Source organism: Hyperolius riggenbachi, chromosome 2, assembly GCF_040937935.1.
Source record: "Hyperolius riggenbachi isolate aHypRig1 chromosome 2, aHypRig1.pri, whole genome shotgun sequence".
Lineage (NCBI taxonomy): Eukaryota > Metazoa > Chordata > Amphibia > Anura > Hyperoliidae > Hyperolius > Hyperolius riggenbachi.
Window position 1 is genome coordinate 89,477,679 of NC_090647.1, and position 17,933 is coordinate 89,495,611.

The 17,933-nt window shown below is 43.6% G+C and overlaps 1 protein-coding gene across 2 annotated transcripts in view; it reads left to right on the plus strand.

Annotated features, from left to right (window-relative positions):
- The window catches only part of B3GLCT (beta 3-glucosyltransferase), a 632,866-nt gene that overhangs the window by 157,131 nt on the left and 457,802 nt on the right, over positions 1–17,933 (plus strand). For both annotated transcript variants that reach the window (XM_068267036.1, XM_068267035.1), the window contains exon 2: positions 16,274–16,329. In XM_068267036.1, the coding sequence (XP_068123137.1) occupies positions 16,274–16,329 (56 nt within the window). The remainder of the gene's footprint in view (positions 1–16,273; positions 16,330–17,933) is intronic.

The following is a 17,933-nucleotide window of genomic DNA, read 5'->3' on the forward strand; positions in this document are numbered from 1 at the left end:
CCTTGTTTATTAAAGCGTGGTGTGACATTGCAACTTTGCATGAATGTCTCTTCCCAGCTTAAACCGAGTGTTCAGAACAAAGCAAACCGTGTAAGGTTGCATGCAGATTCTTAGCAACTTCTCAATGTTTCTGTGTTACTAAGTAAACTTACACACCTTGAACTTAAAGGTATGCGAGACACACATCATGTATCTATGAAAAAAGTAATTTTTCTTTAGTCATACATTGCACTAAATGGCACAAACCATTCATGCAGCCAGTGTCATTCAACGCATGTATGTATGGATACCCTAAATAATAATACCCTAGGGGGTCTTATTTACTGAAAGGGGACCTTTTGGTGGGATTTTTGATATTATGTCCTCAGCAACCACAAAGTGCAAAAAAAAATAAATTTGTTTTCTGAAAGGTCAAATGGTAGGACTTTCCCTTGGCCCTGCATGTACCCAACAAATAAACTACCGTGTTTCCCCGAAAGTAGAACCTCCCCCGAAAATAAGGCCTATCTTATATTTCAAGCAAGCTTGAAATATGACATCCCCTGAAAATAAGACCTAGCTGGGCTACACAATGTCCCCCCCCCCCCCTTTCGCTCCCTCCCTCTGCAGAGTGGCGAGTGGAGCATTACCGTTAAAGCAGAAGTAACTCACCGGCTTCTGACGTGCCAGCGTTTCACCTCAGGGGCGTCCAGCTTCCTGTCCTTGACAACTGCGGCTCTCATCATGTGACGCACGCACGCACGTCCGCGTCACATGGCAAGAGTCGCCGTTGTCAAACAGAGGAACCCAGGCGCTGCTGAGAAGAGAAGTTATCGCTGCCATGTCGGAAGCCTGTGAGTTTCCTCTGCTATAATGCTTCTCTTGCCACTCTGCAGGGGGAGGGAGAGAAGTGCTTTACTGGGCTGGGGCTGCCGTTCTGGACCAGGGCACTTCAGGGCAGCACATCAGGGAGGGAGGGAAGGGCTTAACTGGGCTGGGGGCTGCCACTCGGTAACAGAATTGTATGTCCTCCCCGAAAATAAGACCTACCACAATATTTGAGGCTAAAATTAATATAAGACAGTGTCTTATTTTTGGGGAAACATGGTAGCTAACCATCTGGGGTGTTTGATTATTCTCAGGTAACTGAAACCTTTTTGGCGTGAATGTTTACATATTCTATGGCGTGTATGTAATACGTGACTGAAGAATTGAAATAGCCGAGGAGGGAAAAAAATATTTTTTTTTTCTGTACATTCCACCTAATTCTACACAGAATCCACGTGGCCACCATATTTAATGCTCCCAAGGTTTGGGTATTTCAGAGGGTCTCGTGGTGGGCCTTTTATTTTTTGTAGTGCATCATAACTTCACCAAAAGCGCTGTACATTGGGGAATCAAAATCAGCATCGTATTTTTTCTTTGAGCAGCCAAATGGTTTGACTTTTCCAGGTCCATACAATGTACCAAACAAATAATTTGCATGCATGGAAAAACTCTGTATAGACCACTTGTAGCATAAATACCTTCAAAACAGATACTTCTATAAGTCATCTTATTTACATATTTTAAAGTTAAACTGTTATAAAAAATATACATTTTAAGCATGCTTTCTCTTAAAAAACCTAAGAATATTTCCGCATCTGTATAATTAAATGGCACTGGTTTTTCTGAAAAACAAAAATGCTAAATTGGTTTGGATAGACTTAGGATTGTCTGAAATTTTAACGCAAAGGCATCACAGAAATGTAAAAATAGCTATGAAAAGGAAGGTGGTCAAATATGTATAATGAAGTTGTTTAGGAATGGTCATGAGATTGCCCAACCGATGTAAGCTTTCTTTGAAAAGTGCTGCAGTGTACAGTGGTATGAATATGGACCTCTTATTTAGATGTTCATAAATGTACCTCAGTGCTTTAGGAGGATTTGGGTGACCTTTTACACAAGAATACCTAGGTAAACGGACAGAGATAGTGTAGTATCGTTAATAAAGTTGTAAGTATATGCAGCTATACTCACAAGCGTGGGTTGCAGATTGGTTTTCCAGGTCCTGCTGGAAGCTGGATGTTCACTCTCCTGTGTTTATAGTTTTTAGGGTAAGGAACTATTACTTCCAAAGGAGGTTTATTTGGATACTCGTAAGGATAGAGGCCCCAACATATTCAGTGGGATGCGAAAGTTTGGGCAATCTTGTTAAGTCATGATTTTTCTGTATAAATCGTTGTTTTTTTAAGATAAAAATTGTCAGTTAAATAGATCATATAGGAGAGACACAATGATATTTGAGAAGTGAAATGACGTTTATTGGATTTACAGAAAGTGTGCAATAATTGTTTAAATCAAATTATACAGGTGCATAAATTTGGGCACTGTTGTCAGTTTATTGATTCCAAAACCTATAGAACTAATTACTGAAACTCAAATTGGCTTGGTAAGCTCAGTGACCCCTGACCTACATACACAGGTGAATCCAATTATGAGAGAGCATATTTAAGGGGGTCAATTGTAAGTTTCACTCCTCTTTTAATTATGTCTGAAGTGTAGCAACATGGGGGGTCTCAAAACAACTCTCAAATGACCTAAAGACTAACATTGTTCACCATCATGGTTTAGGGGAAGGATACAGAAAGCTGTCTCAGATTTCAGCTGCCTGTTTCCACAGTTAAGAACATATTGAGGAAATGGAAGACCACAGGCTCAGTTCAAGTTAAGGCTCGAAGTGGAAGACCAAGAAAAATTTTGAATAGACAGAAGCAATGAATGGCGAGAACAGTCAGTCCACCCACAGACCAGCACCAAAGACCTACAACATCATCTTGCTGCAGATGGAGACACTGTGCATCTTTCACCATTCGGCGCACTTTACACAAGGAGATGCTGTATGTGAGAGTGATGCAGAGGAAGCCTTTTCTCCGCCCACAGCACAGACACACTTGAAGTATGCTAAAGCACATTTAGACAAGCCAGCTTCATTTTGGAATAAGGTGCTGTGGACTGATGGAACTAAAATTTGTTATTTGGGCATAACAAGTGGCTTTATGCATGGAGGAAATAGAACACAGCATTCCAAGAAAAACACCTGCTACCTACAGTAAAATATGGTAGTGGTTCCTTCATGCTGTGGGGCCGTGTGGCTAGTGCAGGGAACGGGAATCTTGTCAGAGTTGAGGGATGCATGGATTCCACTCAGTATTAGCAGATTCTGGAGAGCAATGTCCATGAATCAGTGACAAAGCTGAAGCTGCATCGGGGCTGGATCTTTCAACAAGACAACGACCCTAAACACTGCTCAAAATCCACTAAGGCATTCATGCAGAGGAACAGTACAACGTTCTGGAGTGGCCATATCAGTCCCTAGACCTGAATATAATTGAAAATCTGTGGTGTGAGCTACAGAGAGCTGTCCATGCTCGGAAGCCATAAAAACTTGAATGAACTAGAGCTGTTTTGTAAAGAGGAATGGTCCAAAGTACCTTCAACCAGAATTCAGACACTCATTGCAACCTACAGGAAGCGTTTAGAGGCTGTAATTTCTGCAAAAGGAGGATCTACTAAATATTGATTTCATTTATTTTTTTATGGTGCCCAAATTTATGCACCGGCCTAATTTTGTTTAAACAATTATTGTTCACTTTCTGTAAATCCAATAAACTTCATTTCACTCCTCAAATATCACTGTGTGCGCCTCCTATATGATATATTTAACTGACATATTTTATCGTAACAACTAACGATTTATACAGTAAAATCATGACGATTAACAAGGTTGCCCAAACTTTCTCATCCTACTGTATATAAAAAAACTACTAGTTGTTAAAATAAGAATGAGGTAATCTCTTACCTCTCCTGACGACAAAAACACCAGTAGTAACAGGAAAGTGTTTATCCAAAACACAAAATAGACAACCCGTTTCACAGGTACTAGCCCGCTCCCTCAGGTCAATACAGTGTTTTGCAGCAAGGCGCATAGGATATGGGCACCTATGTCTATTTTGTGTTTTGACTAAATGCTTTTCCAGTGTCCTTGTCATCAGGAGAGGTAAGAGAGTACCTTTCATTCTTATTTTAACTATTAGAAGTTTGTGTGTGTGTATATGTGTGTATGTGTATGTGTGTGTGTGTGTGTGTGTGTGTGTGTGTGTGTGTATGTGTGTATGTGTGTGTGTGTGTGTGTGTGTGTGTGTGTGTGTGTGTGTGTGTGTGTGTGTGTGTGTGTGTGTGAGATATAGATATATATATCTCACACACACACACCAGCACAAACCAAATGATATGCAATACTATGCAAAGTACTGGAGATTCCCAGTCTCCATAAGAAATATATAAATACAGATAGGCTGCAGCACACAACAGGAAAGCAGTGACAGGTGCTCTTGGTTACGCTTTAACGCGTTTAAGCTCACCAACTGCACCAAAGTGTCCCCAATCTGGTGAGTCCTACTCTAACCAGGCAACAATGCTAGTTTTTTTTCTATCAGCGTTCTAGTGGGAACTATGCCAAAAGCCCAATAGTCAACTAAATGGGAGAAAGGAAATTTAAAACACCTCCCCTTCTACTAGCTACTGACTGAGCTAATATATAAATAATATATACCAGGGGATGAGCAGCACAAACCAAATTACAGGTAGTCCCCGGTTTACAGACGCCCGACTTACGAATGACCCGCCAATACGAACGGCCCGATCACCTCGCGATGATGTCATTTCCGTGGGGGAAGTTTGAAGAAGCGGTTTCAAACATCCCGACTTAAGAACGGATTCAAGTTAAGAACAGATCTACAATCCCTATCTCGTTCTTTAACCGGGGACTACCTGTATATGCATTACTATGCAAAGCATGCACGCAGCACTGGAGATCCCCAGTCTCCAAGCCGCATAACCAAGAGCCCCTGTCACTGCTTTCCTGTTGTGTGCTACAGCCCGTGTGTGTGTGTGTGTGTGTGTGTGTATGTATGTATGTATGTATGTATATGTGTGTATATATAATATTTACACTTGGCCTCCAGCCTTACAAGTATCAAAGTGCTTCAGGTTTGGTTTCTATTGAACCAATTTCATGACTGATCTGATCTGTCTTTCTGACAGGTATCCTTTGGTAATTGTGGGACTAGATTATTGATACCGTAAAGGAAAGCAGAAAGTCTGTATTTGTGATGGGCGCTGATACTGAGGCTTTTGTACAATGGATTCCTTATTTTCCATTATAAGAAGTGTTTCTGACAAAGGAAATTGCACATAGCTGCAGTGTAATGAAAAGGCTTTTATGCATGAATAACAAGAAGCTATGTGTGAATTGGCTATTTGTGCATTCATAAATATACATGCAAAACGCTGATAAATATTGAAGCGTAAGACTGTTGTGGAAGTGTTTCGCATGATCGGGTGTGGGGTCTGTTATCTTTAATGCACAGCATTAGCAGCCTACTATATTTCCGGTGCTTTATATGTGTTCCATAATAATGGTTTTATGAGATTTTCGGGGTGGGGAGGAGAGAAAAGTAAGAGGGACTCTTAAGTGTTGTAAAGCAAAAAATGTCAAGTGAGAGTCTGTATGTTTCTGGGGAGACTCTAACAGAATGAGTGGGAGGAAATGAGCTAGGATGAATGAAAGTGTGAGGCTTGGGGAGTAGGATGAAATAAATGAAGGAGAGGGTTGGGAAAAAGGATGAAAGGAGTTACTGGGAGGACTGGGTAGAAAGACAAGAGGAGTGACCTGGGGCATTGGGGAGAAGGATGGAAGGATTATGGAGAAGGACGAGAGGAGTGACCTGGAGGATTGGGGAGAAGGGTGGGAGCATTGAGAAGGATGAGAGGATGGACTGGGTGGATTGGGGAGAAGGACTAGAGAAGTGACTGGGAGAACTGGGGAGAAGGATGAGAGGAGTGGCGGGGAGGGTTGAGGACGAGAGTAGTGACCGGGAGGATTGAGGAGGGCTAGAGGAGTGACGGAGCGTATTGGGGAGAAGGATAGGAGGAGTGACTGGGAGGATTGGGGAGGAGGGTAGGAAGAGTGACGGGAAGGATTATGGAGAAGGACGAGAGGAGAGACTGGGTGGATTGGGGAGAAGGGTAGGAGGAGTGACTGGGAGGATTGGGGAGAAGTATGAGAGGAGAGACTGGGTGGATTGGGGAGAAGGATAGGAGGAGTGACTGGGAGAACTGGGGAGAAGTATGAGAGGAGTGTCTGGGTGGGTTTGGTTAGGATAGGAGTGGCTGGGAGGATTGTGGTGAAGGACACGGGGAGTGGCGGGGAGGATTGTGGAGACAATATTAGACTTATGTCTCTGCTCCTAATATTTTATTTCTTAGCTGTACAAATCATCATCCTAATTTTCCGCTTCAGCGTCTCTTTAAGGTTTAGGTTTTGACTGCAGTGGAAGATATTTGCTTTCCGCAATTTATGTATTTTTTCCTTCCTTAATCTGCATGATTTATGCCTATTGTACATATGATGGATGTAAGCTCGCCTCATATGATGAATCTGTCAACTGCTATTGATGCAGATATGTGGAATAGGATCACACTGTGGAAAGAAAAATAACATATTGGCTTCAAAATTACCCTTTTTAGACAGTCTCGTTTGAAATCCTATTTCTAGACTTTGTTTTTTAAAGAAATTGCCTGTAGACAGTAATTAAGATGCTTTTTTTAACATGGACTTCTCTGGTCTCTTAACCTTCTCTTCATAGTTTCCGGGTTACGTCACACATGACGTGACTGAGAGTAAATCTGCGACCATCATCCAATATCTCTCTGCCCCGCAATTCCTGTTCAAGGCAATGAATGCCATGATGAGGCTTTTTTAGTTCTATATATCAACTTGTATATCTTTTGTTTTACGGGAATGTTAAAGGGAACCAGAGGTGAGAGGGATATTGAGGCTGACATATTTCCTTGTTAACAATGCCAGTTACCTGGCAGCCCTGTTAATCTTTTGGCATAAGTAGTGTCTGAGTCAAAACCCTGGAACAAGCATTTGGCTAATCCAGTAAAACCTGAGTCAGAGTACCTGATCTAATGCATGCTTGTTCAGGATTTATGGCCAAAAGTATTTTTAGAGACACAGGATCAGGAGGACTGCCAGGTAACTGGTATTGTTTACAAGGAAATAAGTAGGGCAGCCTCCATATCCTTCTCTCCTCAGGTTCCCTTTAAATGAAATGCATGACTTTTCTCTGCTAGAACACACATTTTTCTTTTGATGCTATGGTACAAAATGTGTGCATTTTTATTACATTTTGATTGTGTACCTCTTCTGGACAAAGAGAACGATGTGTGCACAGTCTCCTGGTAACAGCACCTGCGTTTGTAGTGGTCAAGTGGTTAAATAGACTATTCAATGTAAATAAACAACCTACTGATCTTCTCAGATAACATCGAAGGTAGAATATTTATTGTACTCCGTGTAGTCTCTTTAACAGGAGCATTGCTAGCCCCAAAGATCAGTGGCACATGCCCCCGATCTATTCTGAGGTGCCCCAAATGTCCCCCAGGCAGGGTAAGCTATGATGACTCAATGGTGGGGGCGGTGGTGCATCAATCGGGGGTATGCTAGGTACTGTGGTGCCTCTGTTTAGGCATACTGAGTGCTGTGGTGCCATGCTGGGCGCTGTGATGACGTAATTGGGGCTTGCAGGGAGCTGGACCATGGCAATTTTCACAACTCAGCGCTCCTCCCTTTTAGTGGCCAATAACAACATCCCTAATTATCATACCTAAATGATCTGTTTCAGAGAAATTCCTTGCTATGTACTAATTTAATTCGTTTTTGGTCAGCTGCTCCCTCTTAACAGCCATGCTTTTGGTGTATATGCAGAGCTTCTGTTTGGGTTCAAGGTGCGTTTGTAGTTCCTGGGGGGGCTCAGCGCATTTCTGATTGGAGGCCATTCGGAGGCGGCCTGGTGTTGCGCTGATCCACCTTTTGCGCAATTTTCGATTTTTCAATTTTATTTGGTAGCGCACCCAGGCTATGCATATACATAGGTTAGGATTTAGTTAGTGTTAGGCCCCTCCCATGGAGGATTGACTTCTTCGCAGTGGGAGGGACGAGTACTTAATAGGTTGCATGCAAGCTGTTAATGGAAACCAACATCCTCCTCTAGTGGTAGACAGGTCATGTGTATGCTCGGTGTGTATTCAACTCCACAAGTGGGGCTTGCACTCTTTTGCAGGTAGGCACTAGTCTGTTTTTAAGTAGCGCTGCTCATTTCCTTGCTATGTACTAATTTGTTTTGTTTTTGAATGTCAGAAATGTATATTTGTGAATGTTGAGATGTTATATTGGTTTCACTGATAAAAATAAATAATTGAAATGGGTATATGTTTTTTGTTAAGTTGCCTAATAATTATGCACAGAAATAGTCACCTGCACACACAGATATCCCCCTAAAATGGCTAAAACTAAAAACAAACTAAAAACTACTTTCAAAAATATTCAGCTTTGATATTAATGAGTTTTTTGGGTTCATTGAGAACATGGTTGTTGTACAATAATAAAATGATTCCTCAAAAATACCACTTGCCTAATAATTCTGCACTCCCTGTAGATAAAACCCACACATTTTATTTGCCTATTTGTCTTGGTTATCACAGCATTGAAATTATGTTCCTAGGAAAAAATGTATGGTGACAATATTTTATTTGGATTTTTTTTTCATGTTTTATTTTTGGTTTTCTTTTTGTACTCTGCCAAGGACGGGTTCGCTCGCGGCGTGCATAGAGAGCAGAAAAAGACCATCTATGCTCCTGGGACTTTAGATGACGTTCTGTGGTGTGTAGATATACTGCCCGAGATTCGATATGTGGTTACAGGATACATGAGGTGACATAAGCATATACAGCTTTACTTACCTGAATCTTCTTCCAGTCCTTAGAAGGCTCTCTGGTCCCTTGCTGCAGTTCCTTCTTCCTCCAGGGTCCCATTGTGAGCCCCGTGCTTCTGTGCAATTGTCCAACTCTTGCGATCATGCATTCTGTGCACGCTTCCAGCAACAGGAGCGTGATCACAGGAGGCAGGGGCCTGCACATGGGCAAAAGCCAGCGATCACTGCGAGGCTAACAGCAGGACCCTGGAGGAAGACTGAACTGCAGTGAGGGACCAGAGAGACTTCGAGGAGCCGGAAGAAAGCCCCAGGTACGTAAAGCTTTATATGCTTATGTCACCTCATGTATCTATTTTTTTTTTGTTTAAATATCTACAGTTTAAAGTTAAGCAGGAGATTTAAAGCGGAATATAACCCAGCATTTCATCTTTGCTCTAAAACATTATTTACAGCATATTATATGCAACCAGCATTTTTTTTTACTAGACTAGCATTCGAAGGGTTACACACAGAGCTTGAAAGTTCAGTGCAGTGAAATGTGGACGCATCCGAACTTTAGATAATGTTATCTTGTGTTTACTTAAATGTATCAAGTGAGGAATGAGACACATTCTCTGACTGTGGAGAAGCAGCTCCACACAGAAAGAGTCAAAGCTTGTCTCCCTGCAATACATAATGAATAAAACCAGTTATTAATAAAATTCAAAGTCAGCTCACAAAGCAAAAAACTGTACTTTTAGGAACCTATAACTTCTGAATGAATAATACTTATGCACAAATGCAAATATAACCGTATGGCATATAAAAAGTAGGAAAACATGTTTTTATTGAAAATTATGTCAGGGTTTTAAACCACTTTAACGATTGAACTTCATCCCAATCAGTAGCTGATATACCCCCTTTCCCATGAGAAATCGTTACCTTTTCTCAAATAGATCATCATTGGGGGGGGGGGGGGGGGGAGGTGTCTGTGTGGCTGATATCGTATCGTGATGAAATCCCTCCCACAGTGTGATGTCATGACCATGGTCCTGACAGTTTTCTGTCTGTGAACCTTGTTGTATTGTGGGAAATAACAGCATAGAACTTTCAGTAAACAAACATTTTGTACAGATCACCTGGCAGAACTAAAGATGTCACCACCTGTGATAAATTTCAAAATGTAAATCAGAATCGGGAAAGATTTTACAATGGCCAAACACTGACTAAATAATCCGTAAACGAATATTGTAAAAAAAAAAAAAAAAAAAAAGCAATTTTATTCACTGTCATTTTCGCTACAGTTATTCTTTTTAAGGCTTTGAATTGACTAGAATGCTTTTTCTTTCCTTAAAAAAAAAAATCTCTTCTGTCTTAATTTGCATTTCCATTTGCTCCTGTTGCACATATGATGGATGTAAGCTCATCCTGTATGATGAATCTGTCAGCGGTTATTGATGCACATATGTGGAATAGCATCACACTGTGGAAGGGAAAAATAACATATTGACTTCAAAATTACCTTTTGAGACAGTCTTATTTGAAATCATATTTTTAGACTTTTTTTTTTTTTTAAAGAAATTGCATGTAGGCAGAATTCATCCTTCCTCACCAGGCCCCCCTGGACCTCCTCTTAGGTCCTGGGCTACCTCACACCAGGATGGCTGCAGGTGAATGGCATTAGTTACCTGGTGGTGACACAAACAGGGATTGTTGGGGTAGGTTATTGATTTGCAAGGAGCAATACAAAATGTTCAACTTTTAATTTGTGTCAGAGAGTAGAGCACAGCTTATAGTGCTAGTCTACTTCAGGAGACTTCAGGGAACCTCATAGGGAACATCCAATCACAGCACCCTCTACAGCAGGGGTCCCCAACCTTTTTTACCCAGCCCGGTATCCAGACCAAATTTTTCCTGGGGGGGGGGGGGGGGGTGTTTTGCGGTGGCATTTTGATCTCACGGGCTCCAGTGGTGGGTTTAGGGGAGCGGGTGCAGTGCAGGCTGCCAGGTACAGGTGTAGGCAGGGTATCTAGGTATGGTTAGGGGCCAGATTTGTGGGAGAGTCGCGGCTGCTAACCAGAGAGGATGAGGAGGATGCTCTGGGCACAGAGGGACTCGGGATGGGGGCTTGGGAGGGCTGCAAGAAGCCCCAGGTAAGTTAAAAATCATTTTTAGGGGCCTTGTTACTTTAACACAGGCTTGCTATCGATCCCCTCTCTCTGCATACCGTTAAAGAGGAACTTCAGCCTAAAAAAAATACTATCATTAAGTTACATTAGTTATGTTAATTAAAATAGATAGGTAATATAATATCTTATCCACCCTGTTTTAAAAGAACAGGCAAATGTTTGATTTCATGAGGGCAGCCATCTTTTTGGTAGAAAGGAGGTGACAGGGAGCATAAGACACAGTTCCAACTGTCCTGTGTGCTGATCACCCCTCCCAGTTGCTAGGCAACGTGAATAACAGGAAATCCCATCATGCTTTGCACAGCATCAGGGGAAAAAAAAGCCCAGGCCGTTTTCTTTGATGGGTGGAGCTTAGCTAATTATGCAGCTAAAAATGATGCTTTGGTAAGAAAAACAAAGTTCTGATGCTGTGAAACTGTTAAAGAAACACCAAGCCTTTTAAGTTATGCGGAGTAGATTTTTAGTCCGGAGGTTCACTTTAACCTCCGCTGCTCCACACAGTCAGGTGGCTCCCTGCGTGGGTGACCGCCACTGCTCCACAGGTTGCACTCCTCAGCAGTAAGGATCCCTGGATTCCTGCCTGCTCCCTCGATACACAGCACGTTGCCCGCCAAGTCGCAATCTGCCGCTTGTGCGACTCCATCAGCGCAATCACTGCCAGGGGAGCAGAGCCAACCAGTTACTGATGGGGCGGAACATGGCATTCCGACCAGCAAATAGCTGTGCAGGGAGAGCACTGAAAACAAAGAACAGAGGGGGCGAGACTAGAGGCTGTTTCGAGCGGCCAAAAGTAAATTTACATTACAGCACGTGGAGAGGCAGGGGAAAGCCACGGCCCGGTGCAACACTTCCCACGGCCCGGTGTTGAGCTGCGGCCCGGTGGTTGGGGACCCCTGCTTACAGTACAAAGCCTTGTTTGGCCAAATAGTGTGAGCGTAGTTTACTGCAACCGATCTGAAACCTAGAAGTCCAAGGAGGTTGCTGTCCACCCAATATTAGTGGAATTTTCCTCTGAGGTTTCCTGCTGGGTCCCCTTAACTAGATTAGCACCAGCTAATGATACATCATGGGTAGGGATGGTAATGAGTTGCATAGAAATCCATGTTTTGCTATGTAACAGTGTAGAATAGAGATTTTGGGGTTGATTCTTTGATCGCTGCTAATCTTGTCTGCACAGGCAGCACACAGCAATATTACAGTTACTACCACAAGCAGTGTTCTGCATTTTTCGCAGTTAGTGCAACCAGCAAGACATGGGTAATGCGAACTTTGCTGCAGTACCACTTGTTACCTTAGTAACGCAAGCACTGCTGGCGGTAGTAATGGCAATGTAACTGGCGGTTACTGCATCAACACCTGTGTGATAATTTTATTACACGGCTGGAGGTTTGTCTCCTGCAGTATAAGCTATGAACTGCATGACTGGCAAAGTTATACCTAGCTATGGAATCCCTTAAAGCTCACAAGAATGTGGAGGAGGACATATTAACTTCCTATTAAAGCAGACCTGTGAGGGAAGCATCTGAATTACTCATAGGCTTCCCCGATCCTCCTGCAGCCCACCACTTCTCACCTGGACCATCTTCTTCCTCATGGCTGCACTCTTGTCACACATGAATCAGAGCATTGCTACATGATGGTCCTGTTCGACAAGCCCTTGCGGAATACGTTCAGAGGGTCTAAGTGCTGGAACAGTGAGCTCGATGGGGACAGGGGAAGCCTCAGTATTATCCAGATGCATCCCTTTTCTAAGGTTTCTTAGTTATTCACTTTTGCACTTTTTATTTTTCTCACAGGTACATTTTAAATAAAGTAAATAAAACAAGAAAGCTTAAGGAGAACTCGAGGCGGAAAGCAGTCCAACGATCCGCTCCTTGCCCTCCTACATTGCTTTGTTCATCTGCTGTCGCAAGTGAAGTTTTCTTTTTCAAGTTGGCCACGACCCCAGAGGTCACGATGCTGCAGCTTCTCGTTTTTCACAGAGCTCTCAGAGAGCTTAGAGCCGTGCTGTGACACAGAGGGGTGGAGAGAGGCAGGGCAGAGTTCTGGGAAAGGCAGAGAAAAGGCGGGAATAGGATGGAGAAAGGCAGGGAAGTGACGTTGCTAATGCTTCCTACAAGCTGCTTGTCAGCAATTTCAAGGGGGAAAAGAGAGCTGTGCAGAGGGGATACAGAGGCATGTCACTGAGCTAGAAGCATGCCTTGGTGTCCATTTGTAGAAAAGCATTCGCCTTGCGTACACTTTAAAGTCTACCAGAGATGTACTAAAGAAAAAAAGTTTTATACATACTTGGGGCTTCCTCCAGCCCCATACGCACGATCGCTCCCACGCTGCCGTCCTCACTCTTCTCTAGCTCCGGTACCGGGTGTCGTAAGTTCTCTGTCGCGGCCAGTCTGCCTAAGAAATGTGCGCCCTCTACGTATCTCTGCAGTGGCCGAGTGAGGACGTTGGCGTGGAAGCGATCCGCGGGCATGGGGCTGGAAGAAGCTACTTTTTTTTTTCAGTACGTCTCTGGTTTCCTTTAAAAAAAATAAAAATACACCATCAGTATTTCTTTATCCTTGTTGCTAGGAGTCTTACTCTAGCTGATTGGGAAATGGTATAGCTCAGAAAGCTGGGTCAAACGTTTTCTCCTGAAGAGGATAACTTGATGAATCTTTCTCTTTTGTGTAATTAGTACACAAGGCATAACACGTACCAGCCTGCTGTATTTTTTAGATATTCCCGGATTGTAAGTGTATTGATCAGCAGACTGGTAATATCCAGTTTTCGATTTAAAAAAAAATCTCAAGTCTAATTTAAAAGCCAGAGATTGTTTGTTTGAAAACGAGCAGTTCTTGAAGTCAATAAATCTATAAACAATTAACACTTCTAGCTCTATTGTCTTCAATGGAGAATAGAAAGAAAATAGAGGTTAGTAGCGGTGCTTTTCCTGACACCTTTGCACTGTGTCAGTATGCCTGGACACGCTGACTGCCAGCTCATGTACGATGTGGAGAGAAACTGTATTATGTGAGTCCCCCCCGCACCCAAGAGCTTTTGTTGGTTGGATTCTGTGATTCCATATGCAGTCCTCTTACAACTGTCTCGAGTTTTTTTTTGTCTGAATTTTTCCGAGATGCAATGTTGTCTTCATGTACAAAATTTGCAGTGCTGTTTTTATTACATAACATTACAGTATTGTATAAACTGTTATAAGTAGTTTAAAAATTTTTAAAATCATATTGAAAACAACCAAAAACCAGAGTTTATACTATATGTTCAAATCCAGAGTTGTCTGAAAATATATCATTTATCCACGTTTCACCATGTTTAACTCAGGATTCACCTTACAAACAATCTTTCTGAACACAACCTGTCTCTTAAATTGACACTAAAGCCTGAAAGAAAAAAGTTTTATTCACTTAGGTCTTTTACCAGCCCCCGGCAGCCGTCCCGTGCCCTCGCAGCCACTCATGGATCCTCCAGTCCTGCGCAGGACGCTATTGCCGATGGGAATGTGAGGAAGCAGACACATGCCTGTGCAGGTGCATTGCGCCTTGTCGCTTGAAAATGAAAGTAGCTGGCGGCGAGGGACAGAAGGATCCGCGAGTGACTGCGAGGGCAGAGGACAGCTGCACGGGGCTGGTAGAAGCCTCCAGTGAGTAAAAAGCTTAAAGAGACTCTGAAGCGAGAATAAATCTCGCTTCAGAGCTCAAAGTTAGCAGGGACACGTGTGCCCCTGCTAAACCGCCGCTATTGCGCCGCACAAAGGGGGTCCCTTCACCCCCAAACCCACCCCAGCACGACTTGGTCGTGCATTTGGTCGCTCCTGGAGGCAGGGCTAACGGCTGCAGCTCTGCCTCCAGTCGCGTCTATCAGCGGCGCATCGCCGCCTCTCCCCCGCCCCTCTCAGTGAAGGAAGACTGAGAGGGGCGGGGGAGAGGTGGAGATACGCGCTGACAGACGCGCGTGGGGCAGGGCTGCAGCGGTTAGCCCTGCCCCAATGTGGAAGCGCTCCCCCGCATTACGGAGGGGATCTGGGGGGACAGGGACCCTCGTGCAGCCGCGGGATAGCGGCGTTTTAGCAGGGGCACAAATGCCCCTGCTATTTAGGAGGTCTGAAGCGAGATTTATTCTCGCTTCAGACTCTCTTTAAGCATCCCTTTAAAGGGAATGTCCAAGGAAAATAAAAAAATGAGTTTCACTTACCTGGGGCTTCTACCAGCCCCATGCAGCCATCCTGTGCCCTCGTAGTCACTCACTGCTGCTCCAGTCCCCCGCTGGCAGCTTGCCGACCTCGGAGGTCGGCGGGATGCATTGCGTACATTTTTACGCATTCCCGTTAGTGCAGGCACATTAACACATACATTTTTACGCATTACTGGTTCAATGCGTACATTTTTACGCATTCAACCAGTAATGCGTAAAAATGTATGTGTTAATGTTCCTGCACTAGCGGGAATGCGTAAAAATGTACGCAATGCTTCCCGCCGACCTCTGAGGTCGGCAAGCTGCCAGCGGGGGACTGGAGCAGCAGTAAGTGACTACGAGGGCACAGGAGGGCTGCATGGGGCTGGTAGAAGCCCCAGGTAAGTGAAACTCATTTTTTTATTTTGCTTGGACATTACCTTTTAAGTAGTGGACCCCCTGTACTTCCCAAGGATATTGAAATCTATAGTTTGTGCAAAAGGGAGAAACAGCGATAGGCACCACGGCTCCTTGTGCAATAGATACTATAAATAAGTGTATTCAAGCTTAGACCCAGTATGCAGCGTGCTCAAGGGTCCATAGAGACAACAATTGCATATCATGTGAAGGAAGAAAGTAGATCCAGCACTACATTCATGTCCACTAAATAAGGTTTAATTTCTTAGGCGTGACCATTCCTGAATTTAGACTACATCATCATGTTATGCATAACATCTTACAAGCAACAAGTTCAAATCATACCCGATCTTCAAGTGGGGCAATGTGGGAGCAGCGGTACGCCTAATGTCCGTTTCAATCAATGAGCGTGTTCAGAGGCAAAATAGTCCACATCGTTGAAAAGTGCAGTGCTTAGTTCACACGAAGGTTGACAATGCATAAAAGTACTTATCTTGCTCACTGGGCAGGGTGGGGTGTCAGGTTGCAACAGTGGGCGTTGCTGGTGCACGACCTGACAACAGTTTCACAAACTAACTTCTAGCCTCTTCTGAAGGGCTCTCACCGGCCTAGAAAATCAATAATATACAGTACTTTTATTTGTAGATTTTTAACATTTTATGACTGTTGTATAAAATATGGACTATTTCATTAATTTAATTTTCTTTTTTATTGCAGTCTTTCTTTGCAACGCTGCTGCTCACAGTGCTGAAGAGAACTCTGTACATCCCTTGGTAAGTAGCTGCATTATAGCTGGATACTCGATTCAGTCAAACAGCCTTACTATTCACCTCACCCACTCCATGATCTGATCACTAATTGAATGGCTGTACACGTTGTTGTTGTGTTGTCTCCATTATCCCTTGTACAGATGGGATGAGCCTTTGCTCACTACTCCTGATGCTGTTATAGATTTATTTAGTCACCATACGCACAAAGCCAGAGAGAGCTTCAGTCATGGGACTGTTTTTTGTTCTATCAATTTCAGAGTCAGACTATGGACTTCACCATTATATCCCTTCTCATGTGACATATGCCTGGCCAAAGTAATGGTGCAGGGGCCAGGCATTAATTTTGCCAGTGGGGGCATAGTAAGGGGTGGGCAGTGGTGTTAGTGGTAGGGAATGGGTGTGGATGGGCTTCTGACCCAGGACTATCTTTGCTGTTGTCCAGTAACACACACGCACGCGCGCACACTCTCACACTCACTCTCACACTCTCTCACTCTCTCACTCACTCTCTCACTGACTCTCTCACCCACCCACACACTCACACACACACACACACACACACACACACACACACACACACTCACACACACACTCACACACTCACACACTCTCTCTCACACACTCACACACTCTCTCTCACACACTCACACACTCTCTCTCACACACACACACACTCTCTCTCACACACTCACACACTCTCTCTCTCACACACACACACACACACACACGCACACACACACGCACACACACACTCTCACACACACTCTCACACACTCTCTCTCACACACACACACACACACACACACACACACACACACACACACACACACACACACACACACACACACACACACACACACACACACACACACACACACACACACACACACACACACACACACACACACACACACACACACACACACACACACACACACACACACACACACACACACACACACACACACACACACACACACACTCTCTCTCTCTCTCTCTCTCTCTCTCTCTCTCTCACACACACTCTCACACTCTCACACTCACACACACACTCTCACTCTCACTCTCACACACACACACACACACTCTCACTCTCACTCTCACACACACACACACACACACACACACACACACACACACACACACACACACACACACACACACCTACTGTTTCCCACAGGGCTGAAGACTCAATCCCTTGGTCAACAGTTCATGGTCAAGTGCTGTACAGATTTGTTTCTAGCCTACAGCAATACATTCGGGGGGGGGGGGGGTCAATATTGCAGAAAGTGTTTAAATGTGATTTGTCGCCAGGTTGTCTCCTTTCGAAATTAAGAATACCTACCTTGTTGAGCATTTCTATGTACAGTAAGTAGTTAGACCTTGTATGCCTTTTATTTCACCAGTTCTAAAATTGTAAATTCTTTAGCTACTGCATTTTGACATTGGATAAGTTATCTTTAATTAGGTCTTCTACGCTTTTTTTTTTCAACCTTCCAGCTATTGAGTTTGTCATTTTTGTTTATATACTCCTATGACATTGGCAAAGCTAAGATGCATGACTTTACATTTATCAATACTAAACTGCATCTACCATATGTCTGCAT